This window comes from Heterodontus francisci, chromosome 2 (genome assembly GCF_036365525.1).
Source record: "Heterodontus francisci isolate sHetFra1 chromosome 2, sHetFra1.hap1, whole genome shotgun sequence".
NCBI classification, from domain to species: domain Eukaryota; kingdom Metazoa; phylum Chordata; class Chondrichthyes; order Heterodontiformes; family Heterodontidae; genus Heterodontus; species Heterodontus francisci.
Genome location: NC_090372.1, coordinates 175,311,029 through 175,324,809, shown reverse-complemented (window position 1 = coordinate 175,324,809; position 13,781 = coordinate 175,311,029). Strand labels below are relative to the sequence as shown.

General features: G+C 48.5%; 1 protein-coding gene across 5 annotated transcripts in view; it reads left to right on the top strand.

Annotated features, from left to right (window-relative positions):
- Positions 1-10,310, top strand: part of LOC137348651 (protein adenylyltransferase SelO-like) — a 96,382-nt gene extending 86,072 nt beyond the window's left edge. For all 5 annotated transcript variants that reach the window (XM_068013934.1, XM_068013927.1, XM_068013921.1 and 2 more), the window contains one exon: positions 10,007-10,310. In XM_068013934.1, coding sequence (XP_067870035.1) covers positions 10,007-10,129 — 123 coding nt within the window. In that variant the 3' untranslated portion in view covers positions 10,130-10,310. The remainder of the gene's footprint in view (positions 1-10,006) is intronic.
- Positions 10,311-13,781: the final 3,471 nt, after the last annotated feature.

The window sequence follows — 13,781 nt, the reverse complement described above, 5'->3', positions numbered from 1 at the left end:
TTGGCAACCCTCATGGAGAGCCAGATCCTACAAATCCGTGCAGGCCTGCACACCATCACCTTGGCGAAGAGCTCAATGCAGCAGTGGCAAGGTAAGAGAAGGTTAAGGCACCTAGAGTCTTCTCCAGCATCTCATCCTTCTCTGGAGAGCAAGGAGGTTCAAGTGAGCCTCGAAAGGGAGGAGGAGAGGCTGACTTTCACAGCTGTCAGCTCCCTTCAGGGCACTCTGAGTGTGGACAGCAGCTCATCAGCCCCTCCACTAGTAAGCCCTGTTCCCATAGCTGTGACGCTTAAGGAGAGTGCAGGAAAATCCTCAAGTAGCTGGGGCTGTCCAAGCTTCAGGCAGTCAGAGGTTTACCTCTGAAGTCATCACAGACCAAGGGGTAGCCTGATCTGCAGCCTGCCTCCAGCCCAGCTGCTAGCACCTTGTAGGAGCACTTGTAAGTATATAAAGAAAACCACCTAGAGACACTCGGGGATTCACGGGTGTTTGAAATTTGACATCTGCTGCATCATATAAGGTTCTTTTGTTCTTGCAATTAACGTTCATTGTGCAATTGCTTTAATTGTGAGCTGCCAACTTCATCGTTCTGCCTTTGTGGATGCCAATGTAGCCACAGCCCTCATTTGAACAGGCTTTCCCGTGGGCCATAGCGCATGGTTCAGCTGGTTGCTAGGCATGGAACACAAATAGAAAAGAGTTGACAAACTGCATGCATTGAGGTAAGTCTTTATTGTTTTTACTCTGAGTGGCCATCATGGTGGCTAGAAGCAGGTAAGTATGAGATTGCCTCTTGCTTGCTTGGCCCGTTGCTCAGTCTGTCTGGCCTCCAGAGCAAGGGCTTCAACATCCAGTGCTGCTTGATCATCTCCCTCCTTCCACGTCATCCTTTTCGGTGGAAGAGTGTCATTCAATCATGACCTTGTCATGCAAGGCATCCGCCTCTGCAGTGCTAGATTGTGCAGAGCACAGCAGACTGCAACGATACGCAAAAGCCTTGTTGGGGCATAACTGCAGGGATCGATCTAGGCAACAGAATCTCATCTTCAGCCACCCAGTGGTTGCTTAATAGTCACTTGGGTGGAGCCATGGCAAGTGTTGTACCTTTCCGCCGCTGCATTGTGAGGGTTCCTCATAGGCATGACTAGCTAAGTCTTTAATGCGTAGTCTTTGTCCCCGAGAATCCATTCCTAAGATGAGTGGGGGTGGCCAGAAAATCTGTGGCACCTGAGACTGTCGATGTTTGTAGGTGTCATGGCCGCTTCCCAGGAAACTGGAAGTGGCCACGACCTGCAGGAAACATTTTCCGTGATCACAGACCAGTTGCTTGATGATGGAATGGAAGCCCTTCCTGTTGATGAAGAGTTAACTGGTCCGTTGGAGTCTTGATGGCCACATGCGTGCAATCCATCATGCCTTGCACCCGGGAGAGTCCAGTGATGGCCCCGAAACTGATGGCACTCTTGGCCTGGCTGTCATGGTCAGTCCAGTAATGCACATAGTTGCCAGCGTTCTTGAACAGGGTATTGGTCATCTCCTTGATGTAGCAATGGGCTGCTGCCTGTGACCCCAGTAGATCCTTGGAATGATCCAGAGGTGTAAAGGTTTAGTGCCACTGTGATCTTCAGGGCCACTGGCATAGGTTGATCCCTAATTCCCATAGGTCGCATCTTGTCCTGCAGCAGGGCATATAAATCAGTAATGGCCCCCTGGAGAGCCATAGTCTTTGCTTTCGCTGACAATGCCATTCGGACATTTGGAGATAGCTGATTCAAATCCAGTACACCCACTGGCGCAGGTGGGCCCTTGGCATGGCTAGCTGCTGCTGCTCTCGTCTTGGAGCTTCATGGCCAGGCATGGGCTGCCTCCTGACCTTCCCTCTGTCGGAGGCGCCGCATCACACCATGGGGGTCCAAAAAAACAGGGTGTATGAGACCTATGCCTGGAGATCAGTGGGCCTCCAGAAAGCTGTCGATGCTGAGACAACCCTGCCTTGGCAGCTGTGCCTTTGCTACTTCTCCAGCAGACTCCCTGATGGCCCTCAGTGCTCACCCTTGCTGATAGCCTACCCTCTCATCCAGCAGTATGGACACCCAACCCTCTCACCCAATATTTTGGACACCTGATACAGCCACCCAAAACCAAAGTCCCCCCCCCCCCCCCACCCTTCCAGATCACCCAAGACCCTGCTCAGCCAGCACTCCCACCCGAGACCAAGAACCTCACCCCCTCCCACTTGCAAAGCATCCGAGATCACAACTTCCCCTTGCAGAGCATTCGAGACCATGAAACCCCCGCCCCCTTGCAGAGCACCCAACACCCAAGACCACAACCCTCCCCTTCCCCGATGCAGAGTGCTCAGCACTGTAGGCTGATAATGGCCTCTGCTCTCCCCTCTTCCCCTATGCAGTACTGGTTTTGGCTGCCTACCCATCATGGCAGTAAGGCCTCGCCTCGATGCTGCCAGCTTTCAATGGCCGGGAATCCGAAGGCATGTGAAGGCTGCCCGTCATCTACTTAATTCCAAGCCCCCCCCCCATTGAATCACGATGAATTTAGATGTTAATGCATTAAAATTAAGTGCTCAGCAACTTAAATTGCATTATCGTCTCATTGGGGCAGCACTGCTTTCCCGGCGCTGCCTATATCTGGAACCGACGTCACAACGTCAGAGTTCCGGGCTGACGCTTCCAACACCACCACTTCCACTCCAAAAGGCCGCACTAAATTCAGCCCACTGTGCTGGACTGGTGTCAAGCCACCTCATTTTCGGAGACGATCCAACTTCTGTTCCACTGGCTTAGTTCTGACTGGAGGGGCATTCTCTCTCACAGTCGCCTTTGCCTTGAGCTTATCTAATTTCCCATTGAACAACTTTGAGTGTTTCTCCAACACATTCTCACTAAGCCTACATACTTCTCCCTTTGTCGTAGACTTCTCATCTACTGACTTGACTGGGACTGCCACTTTAAAGGAATTACCTCCAACCAGTTTTTACCCAGTCATATGCACTTTGTACACTCTACAACATATAAACTCAGCTCACCTTTGAAGTTAGCATATCTAACCTTCACCTTTTCAGTGGGCTTAAGAACATAAGAAAAAGAACATAAGAACTAGGAGCAGGAGTAGGCAATTCAGCCCCTTGAGCCTGCTCCACCATTCAATACGATCATGGCTGATCTCATCTCAGCCTCATCTTGGTACTTTTCCCTGCAAAGCTGACAAATGACTTACCTGACTCCAACGTAGGTAAATGAGCTACGTTGGCCTCATAGAAGGCCAAAGGTACTATTGTTACACTGGACCCTGTATCAACTTCCACGGTAACAACCTTGCCCTTTATCTCTTTTGAAGCTACAAATGCCCCTTTGTTAAAATTTGCATTATCATACAACTTCAACATTGTATCGTTCTCACTGTCATTACCACATGTACCTTCATCCAATTTGTGAATGTCTTTATCTGTGCTGTGTCTTTGTTTACTCTGTCTTTGTCTCTGAATAACTATGTGGTTCTGTTGTATCTGTGCATTTTGGGCTTTGACATTTCCTCGCAATGTTTTTGAGTACGTCTGCAAGTAGCTGATTTAAACCAACACGCGTCAGGGTGGTGATTCTTTCCACATCGGAAGCTTGATTTTTTGCTGGTCACTGCTCTTTGCCTTGTTCTGCGAATTCCTTTGTGGCTTTTCATACACGGCATTTTCCAGTCCTCATTGGATACAGGTGTGGTGCTGGAGGATTGGCGAACTGCTAATGTTGTGCCTCTGTTTAAAAAGGGATCGGGTGATAGACCAAATAATTACAGGCCAGTCAGTCTAACCTCAGTGATTGGTAGAAAAATTAGAGGGGAGATGAGGAAAAACTTTTTCACCCTGTGGGCGGTGGGGGTCTGGAACTCACTGCCTGAAAGGTTGGTTGAGGTAGAAACCCTCAACTCATTCAAAAGGAGTCTGGATATGCACCTCAAGTGCCATAATCTGCAGGGCTATGGACCAAATGCTGGAAGGTGGAATTAGAATAGGTGGATCGTTTTCGGCCAACACAGACACGATGAGCCAAGTGGCCTCTTTCTGTGTCTTAAACTTTCTATGATTCTGTGGCGTCTGATCTTCCCTGTGTGAGCACAACTCCTATCCACAATAGTTCAGTTCTCATCGCCCATGTCTCCCCTGCTGTTACTTCTTGTGCAAGTGTGAGGCCCACTGCTGCTGAAAACATTAGCCTCGGGTCCTCACTCACTTTTTCCATAAGCTTAAGTGACGTGGATTCACCAAGTAGACCGCTAATGAAACTATCCTGCAAATTTTCATCCAATTTGTCCCTGTGGTTGCAATTTAGCAAAAAGTATTTTAACTGCACAACATAATTGCTGGGAGACTCTACCTGCCCTTGATCTTGATGAATCAATTTTCATGTCTTTGCCACTCGCTGGCGTTTATTTTTCAGGTGGTTCCGTAACACCTTCTCTACCCCAGAGGGCTGTGGAACCTCAGTCATTGAGTTTGTTTAAAGCAGAAATTGACAGATTTCTAAATACCAATGACATAAAGGGATATGAGGATAGTGTGGGAAAAAGGCATTGAAGTGGATGATAGCCATGATCTTATTGAATGGCCTACTCCTGCTCCTATGTTCCACCATCTTCAAATCGTCATATGATCTGCTGCTGGGTTTGTCTGGTGAAATCAAGTCTCGCACTACTCCATAGTAGTGTGCTCCTATCAAATTCAACAGAATAGTCACTACCTATGCCTTGCTTGCTTTATCATCTGCACAAGACCCCATCGAGCTGTTTGCGATGAGATACAACTCGAGACCCCAGTCTTCACTATCATCATAATTTACCGAAAATGGTGGCAAAAATTGACGGACTTTCATTAGATTTGAACCTATTGTGCCCTGCATTTTGTCCAATTTGTTATATGTCTGGTTTGAATCTTGATTCGTTGCCAATTTGTTGGGTCCGTATCTTACCAAGAATGACAGAGGACACCAGTTGTAGGTGGCTTCCAGGGCAGTTTACTGTGAGAACCATAAAACTAAAAATGTAACCGGCTCCAAGTGGACACAAGCACAAAGATCCCTCAGAGCTCCGCTAAAAACATGTACTGTTGCAATGTAGGAACTGTTAACCACATGACACAGATTCTAAAAGTTATAGCTATATATGCAACAAGTCTTCAAACATCCACTTTCAAACAACTGTCGCATATCCCAAGAATAAATTCAAAAAAGTTGTACAAAAGCGAGATTTTATTCGGTGGTTTTACAAACACTGCATAAACTTTATTTTATCTACACAGTTGCTTCTCTTTGGTGCCAATTTGTACTCTTCTAACTATTCTAGTCCTTCTAAGTCCTACCTGAGTGGCTGGACTGTGAGATGGCTGACAGTGTATTTGGGATGAGCCTCTTGGGACTCTCATGATTTTTCCCTCCAGTTGCACAAATCCTGAAGAAAAACCCAACATGCCTGTGCCAACTCTTTAACAGACCTATCCAATTAGTCTCACATCTCTGCTCTTTCCCTGTAGCCTTGCAGCTTTTTTTTCTTTTTCATATATGTGTCCAATTCTCTTTTGACGAATTACTACTGAATCTATTTCCACCACCCTTTCAAGCACTGGATTCTAGATCATGATCCGCTGCACAGAACAAATTCTTCTCCCATCTGGTTCTTTTGCCAACTAATGAAGAGACTTGCCATAGTGTCCTTCCTCTTCCTGACTTGCATTGTCAACCCTTTAAGCTGCTGCAGAACTTCCCATCCTCATTCCCATCCCTTCCCATAAGGTTTTCTCCTCTTCCCCTCCACCAAGGCTGTCCTTCCCCAACTGAGTATTTTCTGGTGGAACTTTGGCTGGGGCCTGCTTGCCATTAGTAAATTGGCTACTCCTGGAAAATGGGCTGGGATCAGTACACAGCGGGCTGGGAACATGGGTGCACACATAGGGCTAGATTTTGTTCCCAGCCTGACTTCGGGTTCCATGGCGAGAGGGGCCCGGAGAATTGGAATGGCGGCGGCTGCCACAGAATGGGTACGATCCAACCTGTTTTCCTGGATTCACTTGCTGTGATGAGACATCTCCACCAGAGGCAGATCCAAGAGGCAGGTGTGGCCCACAAGGAATCTCCCAGTTGCAAGCAGCAGTAGCCATCGAGGTGCAGAGTAGCCCACACACACCATCGAGTCTATAGGACTCGCATGACATGCCTCCAGATGTCTGAGCGCCAGTGTCAGAGATGACTGTGGATGACCAGAGAGGCCATCACACAGCTGTGCACACTGCTGAATAATGACCTGCAACCAATGGGCTTTGGTGGTCATCCTATGTCTGTGGCCCTCAATGTGACTCTGGCCCTAAACTTTTATGCCCGTGGATCATTCCAGGGATCAACCAGCGACATGTGTCTGATCTCTTAATCCGCAGTGCACGGCTGCATAAAGGAGGTTACTGATGCTTTGTACAGGAGGGCTGACGACTATGTCCGCTTCACGACAGACCCTGAGAGTCAGGCCAAGATAGCTGTTGGATTTGGGGCCATTGCGGGATTCCTGCGGGGGGGAGGGTGGCATCGACTGCACGCATGTGGCCATCAAGACACCCTTTGGAACAAGCAGCCGCCTACAAAAACAGAAAGGAGTTTCACTCCATCAGTGTCCAACCCGTGTGCGACCAAAGGAAGCGCTTCCTGCAAGTGTGTGCCCGCTTCCAAGGCAGCTGCCATGACACAATCATACTGTGCCAGTCCCAGGTGCCGCTGCTGTTCACTCCCCCTGCTCAACTTCAGGGGTGGCTTCTTAATGACATGGCTTCTGATGCCGGTGAGGAACCTCAGCAACGATGCTGAAGGGTGCTACAATGCCTACCACAGCTCCAACTGAGCTACCATCAAGCAGGTCATCAGTGTGCTGACAATGCGCTTCCGCCGCCTCGATAGATCTGGTGGAGCCCTACAGTATGCACCAGACAGGGTTGGGCACATCATTGTGATAACTGAGTGCTTCCACGAACTCTGAAGTTCAACTCATGTTCCTCAGAGCACAAAGCACCATTGTGCATCTCGTCTGAAGTCTTCTGCTTCTGTAAAGTCCACCTCTCCACCATGACAGGCAGCAGCTAACTGAGTCAATGTCCATGTGAATTAATCCATGCAGTGTCACATTGTGCATATTGGCATGATAATGATGTTATTGCTTATACTGACAGTACTGTCAGGCTTATAATGTAATGGAAAGACACATAATCAATCCATGGTGGCATACATCATTCAGACAATAAAGGCTGATGATTGTCAGACAACACATTTAATTAAACTGAACATGACATATTCGTCTGACCCGTGAATACCCATATGTGTCGAAGTGTCTTTTTAAAACGCTTGCAGGTGCTCTTTTGTGGTGTAACCCCTGCACTAGCAGCTGGACTGGAAGCAGGCTGCTGATCAGGCTGCCCCTTGGCCTGGGATGACATCAGCGGTTGTTCTCTGCGCACCTGAAGCCTGGAGTGCCCTGGCTGCCTAACGGCCTCCTGCACCAGTGCAGGGCTGTCCTCAGGTGTCGCAGCTGCTGGAGCTGGATTCGCTGGTGGAAGAGCTGAGGAGCTAGTATACCCACTCTGATCGATCGCCCTGAGGGGAGACCCCAGATGTGGAGCGCAGTGTCTCCTCCCTCTCAAGGCTTGTTGGAACCTCCCTGCTCTCCAAAGAGGACCAGGAGCGAGAACAATCTTCATGCTCCTAGTCTTTCTCTCGCCCAGTCACTGCTGCATTGCAGTCATGCCCGAGGCGGTGGTTTGCAGGGGATTGAGCATCTGTGGAATGTGGCTCTCCATGAGAGTCGCCATCCTCTTCTTGGAGAAAGCCATGCGCTCATATGCCTGGGACGTGACAGCATTCATGGATGGACTCCCCCACCGTCCGCTCACGGCTTCGCATGGCCTCTGACATCTCTGCCAAATGTTGCCTTACCTCTCTCTGCAACTCCAGCAAACCCTGTGCTGTTGACACCTGAGGCTCATCATCAGCCTGGGGCTCAGCATAGGCCTGGACACAGACAATCCTGCGACTGTCAGAGGCCTGGGCTATCTCAGCCTCAGACAGTTGCTGGGGTGCTTGTGTGGTGCTGTCACCAGCTTGTGACCCAGATTCTACAGCCGAGTGGATTCCCACCGAGGTAAGAGTATCTACACTGGTGGAAGTTGCAGGAGAGTCATGGGACGGTGCATCCTCTAAGTGTTGCTCGTCCTCAGAGGTGGTCGTCATTCTGTTGTTTCCTGGGGGCATTGGCGAGCGTCGCCCTGAAAAATTCAATGAGAAAAACATTTTGGTGTTATGGTACATATGTCGCAATGATGTCATCATAGGAGATGTAATTTCGAATCATTCTGTGTTTGGAAATAATCACTCTTGTCAACCAGGACCTCGAGCTCCACGTCCAAAATGGCACATGCTCCTTTTCTCCTGGCTAGCTCCAGCGGCCTCAGGTCAGGCACCCCGCCTCAGGTCCTGGCTGACTTCCTACTGTTGTGGGCCCTCTTCTGAAAGAATAAGGATGCAGATATTGAACATTGGCAAACATCACCATCACGGTTATATCAACATAGGTGCTTTAGCAACACCTGGGGGATGCTTGATAAGGACTCACCCTGTCATGGGTCTGACGTGCTCTCAGGTACTAACGAGGGAGACTTGATTCACATATGCAGCCAGTCATGTGCCATCAACTCTCCTTGACCTGCCTGTCTCTGAAATGGCTGTGGCACCCATGTGGCATACCATGTGGGGACAGGCAGATCACACCGAGCAATTTGGAAATGGCCACTTAGGCTGAACAAAGGGGCGGCACAGTGGCGCAGTGGTTAGCACCGCAGCCTCACAGCTCCAGCGACCCGGGTTCAATTCTGGGTACTGCCTGTGTGGAGTTTGCAAGTTCTCCCTGTGTCTGCGTGGGTTTCCTCCGGATGCTCCGGTTTCCTCCCACATGCCAAAGACTTGCAGGTTGATAGGTTAATTGGCCATTATAAATTGCCCCTAGTATAGGTAGGTGGTAGGGAAATATAGGGACAGGTGGGGATGTGGTAGGAATATGGAATTAGTGTAGGATTAGTATAAATGAGTGGTTGATGGTCGGCACAGACTCGGTGGCCTGTTTCAGTGCTGTATCTAAACTAAACTAAACTGAAGGAAGTCACCCTCTTACAACACTGCACTCAGTCTCAGCGGCTGACCCGCGGCTGTTCACCTCCTCTGCTATCTCTGACCAGGCTTGCTTGGTCAGGCGAGAGGACCTCTTCTTGCCACCATGGGGGAAAAAAACTTCCCACCATTTCCTTGAAGCTTGGAGGAGAATAAGCAGGGAGGCATCATCGAGCCGCGGGGCCACCCAGGCTCGGGCCTCAGCCATCACACGAAGGTTGCTCAGTAGGGCTGCTTGCTGAGTTTGAGATTTCTTCAACACTCCTACAATGCTGCTGCAGTGATTCTCACTGCAATGCAGGGAGAGGTTGAATGCAGGGCTGGCAGCCTTTTAAACCTGCTGTTCACAGCATCGCCAAGGCTGCCCCTGCCACATGATTGGGGCAGTGGGGGGGGGGTGTGACTGCCCACCATGTAATCGCGATGGCATGGGTCCTGTGGGGGGGGGGGGGGGGGGGGGCAAATAGCTGCCATGTTCTGCGCCCGCCATTGCTCCCGGCGGTGGGAATATAAAATTCAGCCCATAGGGTGGGTGTAAGTCCTGTCCCTAGGTATATTTATCTCTGCTGACAAGGTAAATCTGAATATTAAGTGAGAAAACCAAATTCCTATTTTTACATTCCTATTTTAATGAAAAGTTGGGAATTGAAAACTCATGTCAAGTTAACATAGTGAAGCATAATTAGTTCAAGGAATAACAGGACACAATTCTATGTTAATGTCCACAGAGGAGTTAACTGTGCATGTTGAAATACCCTTGCCACAGATAAGGAAATTATTTCTTTCCTTTACCTTCATAACAGGTTCACCTTCTGCAGAAAATTTTACAGCATCCTTTTAACAAGCAAACAGATGCAGAGGAAGCAGGATATTCTTCCCGTCCTCCTCCATGGGCTAGAGAGCTTCGTGTCAGCTGTTCTTCTTGATGTTGAAAGTAAATTGTAGCAAGACCAGAAATTGCTAACAGCCCAGCCTCTGGATTTTAAAAGTTTGGCCAAGTAATTCCATATTCCTCTTGTAAGCAGATTTTGCAAGGGTTAAGGGTTATTAAATAAAACTGGCTGTTTTTGTTATGTATGCTGTCAATAAAGTTGATTAATTTTAAAATCCTACTCATAGCTGCATCATCAGGAATAAAGTATAGTTGGTGTCTAGTTATTACTGCTCACCCAGACTAAGTTCTAAAATCTGTCTCAATCATCGTTTTCATCATAAGTGCTGAGTTGCTTTGCATGAGATCATTGAGACAGTACTGACTGTCTTAGCTACTTCTTTCCACTGGACCTGTGCAATTCCTTTAGAGACTTAAAGCAGGCCATCCATTTTCTGCAATACTTAGGACAGTGGCATTTACACTACTGCCTTAGAGAACCTGTGTGACAGATTCCAACAAATGTTACTTTTGCTTTCTACCAGTTTGTAATCCTGCTTTTCAAAAAAAATCTCGATGCCTGACCCTTTAAGATGCTGCAGGCATTTAAATCCTGCCACAGCATGCCATTTGCTGCTCCTAAATAGGCATGTTCCCAATCAGAGCTGTTAACCATCCTGGGGGCTTGCACTGGATATTCTGCTGAAGCTGACCTTGGAAGCTCGATGGAAATCCAGTACTACCCTGCTTCTGGAAGGAATTGTGCTGAAAGAGAATCTGGATTTAAACATTGACTTCAGCATGTCTGATGAAATATTTTATATTTATCATATTGATGATGCGAAATAAAATCAACAACCAACTTGTTACTAGCTGAAACATTTCATCAGGTTTTTTAAAGATCTGATGAGCAATTCATTTTATGAACTTATTTTCATGTGCACCATCATGCAAACTATAACTACAAACTTAATAATGGCAAGAATTATTTGGTTCATTTCAGAATTGGTGATAGTTGATGTTGATAGTTATAAGCTGTGTAGTCATCCTGTCATCTGAGGACTTGATTAAAAACTTATTTGAATTTGAAAAAAAGACAATCTGTCAAAAATAATGAACAGTTAAACTGTGCCTATGATAATTGTTTACTCAGTAAAATTAAGTAGCAAAAAGAGCTAGCATAGGCACAATGGATTTCCTGTGCAGCTAAATTCTGTGGTTCTCAAAGCAGAATAAGCGAAACCCAACTTTTTGCTACATTTGCGATGAAGTTGAACTTAATAGCATTGATGTACAGTAATTATTTTTCATTCACCATATGAAAAATGTGGCCACAGTGAGACACTCCACCTACAGGACAGTCTGAGAACTTACAGTACCTTCCAGGGTTGTAGGGAGATAAAGTAATGGGCAAGCCAAGTTCTATTATTTCTGTCCTTGTTTATCTAAATCCTTTTTTAAAGTTATGTCTACTAGGCTGCTGTTGCATGATTCCCCGAGCATGACATTATCCTGTTCCCTTGGATGCAGGGGAATACATACAGGAGCCAGTCAGGGGAGGAAAATAAAGAGGTCTGTACTTTAATTGAAGGGTAATATATCCTTTAAATCACCATACAGATATAAATACCATGATTATATTAGAGTTTAGGACTGCCTGTGAGTTGCCAATCAACTCCAAATTAGAAGATGTGAAATGTACAGATGTGCAGAAATGGTATCCTACACATTTGCTGGTCACTGCAACATGTCAATAATGCAATGATATTACATGTGCTGCTGTTGCTATGCTGTGGTGTTACACATTTCTTTCCCTTAGTAGTTAATGTAATTGAAAATCTTAGACATTGAGAGTTCATTGTTTTTTCCACTGTTAAGTGTTCAATGGACTTACCGCACGCCGTGGCTGCAGACACTCTGGGCAGTGAAGCCCGCGGGAGATGGCTCGGAGAGCATCTGCAGCGCACTGTCGGCAATGCTGCATGCCTTTATTTAAACCACTGCAAAAAAAAACCCTTAGCAAATGTAATCACCTCTGTAAGTCTGCCAAAAGATGCTTCACCTCCCGAAGGACGTGGATGAGCTTTCCGGACGTCGATGGTGGGCACTGAGGAAATGGCTTATTACCTGCACCAGCTTTCCCCCCCCACTCCCCCCCTTTACCCCCCCTTCCACCCCCCGTCCCCTTCCCTGCTCCACCCTCTCAGCTCACCCCCTCACAACCCCGTCCCAGCCTGCCCCCCCTCGCACCATCTTCCCCCCGCACCCCCTTACAGCCCCCTTCCCAGCTCCCCCTCGCACCCCCCTCCCTCTACCCCTCCTCCTCGCATCCCCTCCTCCCACCGGCACCATCCTACACCTGTGTAGGGGACCCAACAACCCCACTGCCTTGTGGGCGTCTCAGGAGAGACCAAGGCTAAGGGAGTAAACCCTAACAGATAATCCGGAGCGGAACCCCGTAGGCGGTCATGTGTCACCTTTGGCATGTTTCCGGCAGTTCCTGCAGCCATACTGGTGCCAAACGTCATGCCCTGCCCTCCTTTGGACCCCACCAGAAAGGCCGAGAGGGGGGTTTTGACGACTGGGCAACTCTCAACCTCCATAAATTTGCCCAGGCATGCGCCATGGAGAGGTCACTCCATAGTTGCCTCACAGCGACTGACACAACATGGAAGGCAGCAGTTACGGGTTATAAGTCCAGATAAATTGGCGTAGAAACTGGGCGCCACGGGTTGCCTTTGTCGGAGGGAGAGGTCATTGCACCTCACTGGACAGCTCCCGCCCGCCTGAAACCGGGCAGCCCCCGGTCAATGAGGTTCTGTCCCGCCACAGTCTACCTGCTTCAATGGGTGCTTGGAGCTCAGGGTCATTGCCCGAAAGGTGGACTGATACACCACACCAAACAACACGAAAAAAGGAAAGAAGGTACCAGCCCTTCGCTTTGCAAGCTGGAACGTCAGAACTGTGTGTCCTGGCCTGTCGGAAGACCTTACACAAATCAACGATTCTCGGAAGACCGCCATCATTAACAACGAGCTCAGTAGACTCAATGTAAACATTGCAGCACTTCAGGAGACTCCCCTCCCCGTGAGTGGCTCTCTAGCAGAGCAAGACGACACCTTCTTCTGGCAGGGCAGGGATCCTGAAGAACCAAGACAGCATGGAGTGGGCATCGCCATCAGAAACTCCTTGCTCAGCATGATAGAGCCTCCCTCAAATGGCTCAGAATGCATACTGTCCATCCGACTGCTCAGCACCTCTGGTCCAGTACACCTACTCAGCATCTATGCTCCAACGCTCTGCTCCCCACCTGAAGCTAAAGACCAGTTCTACGAGCAACTCCATAACATCATTCGCAGCATCCCCAACACCGAACACCTATTCCTGCTGGGGGACTTTAATGCCAGGGTTGGGGCCGACCATGACTCATGGCCCTCCTGCCTTGGGCGCTATGGCTTTGGAAGGATGAATGAGAACGGGCAGAGACTGCTTGAGTTGTGTACCTATCATAACCTCTGCATCACCAACTCGTTCTTTCACACTAAACCCTGTCACCAGGTTTCATGGAGGCACCCAAGATCGCGTCGTTGGCACCAGCTAGACCTCATTGTCACAAGGCGAGCCGCCTTAAACAGTGTTCAAATCACACGCAGCTTCCACAGTGCGGACTGCGACACCGACCACTCCCTGGTGTGCAGCAAGGTTAG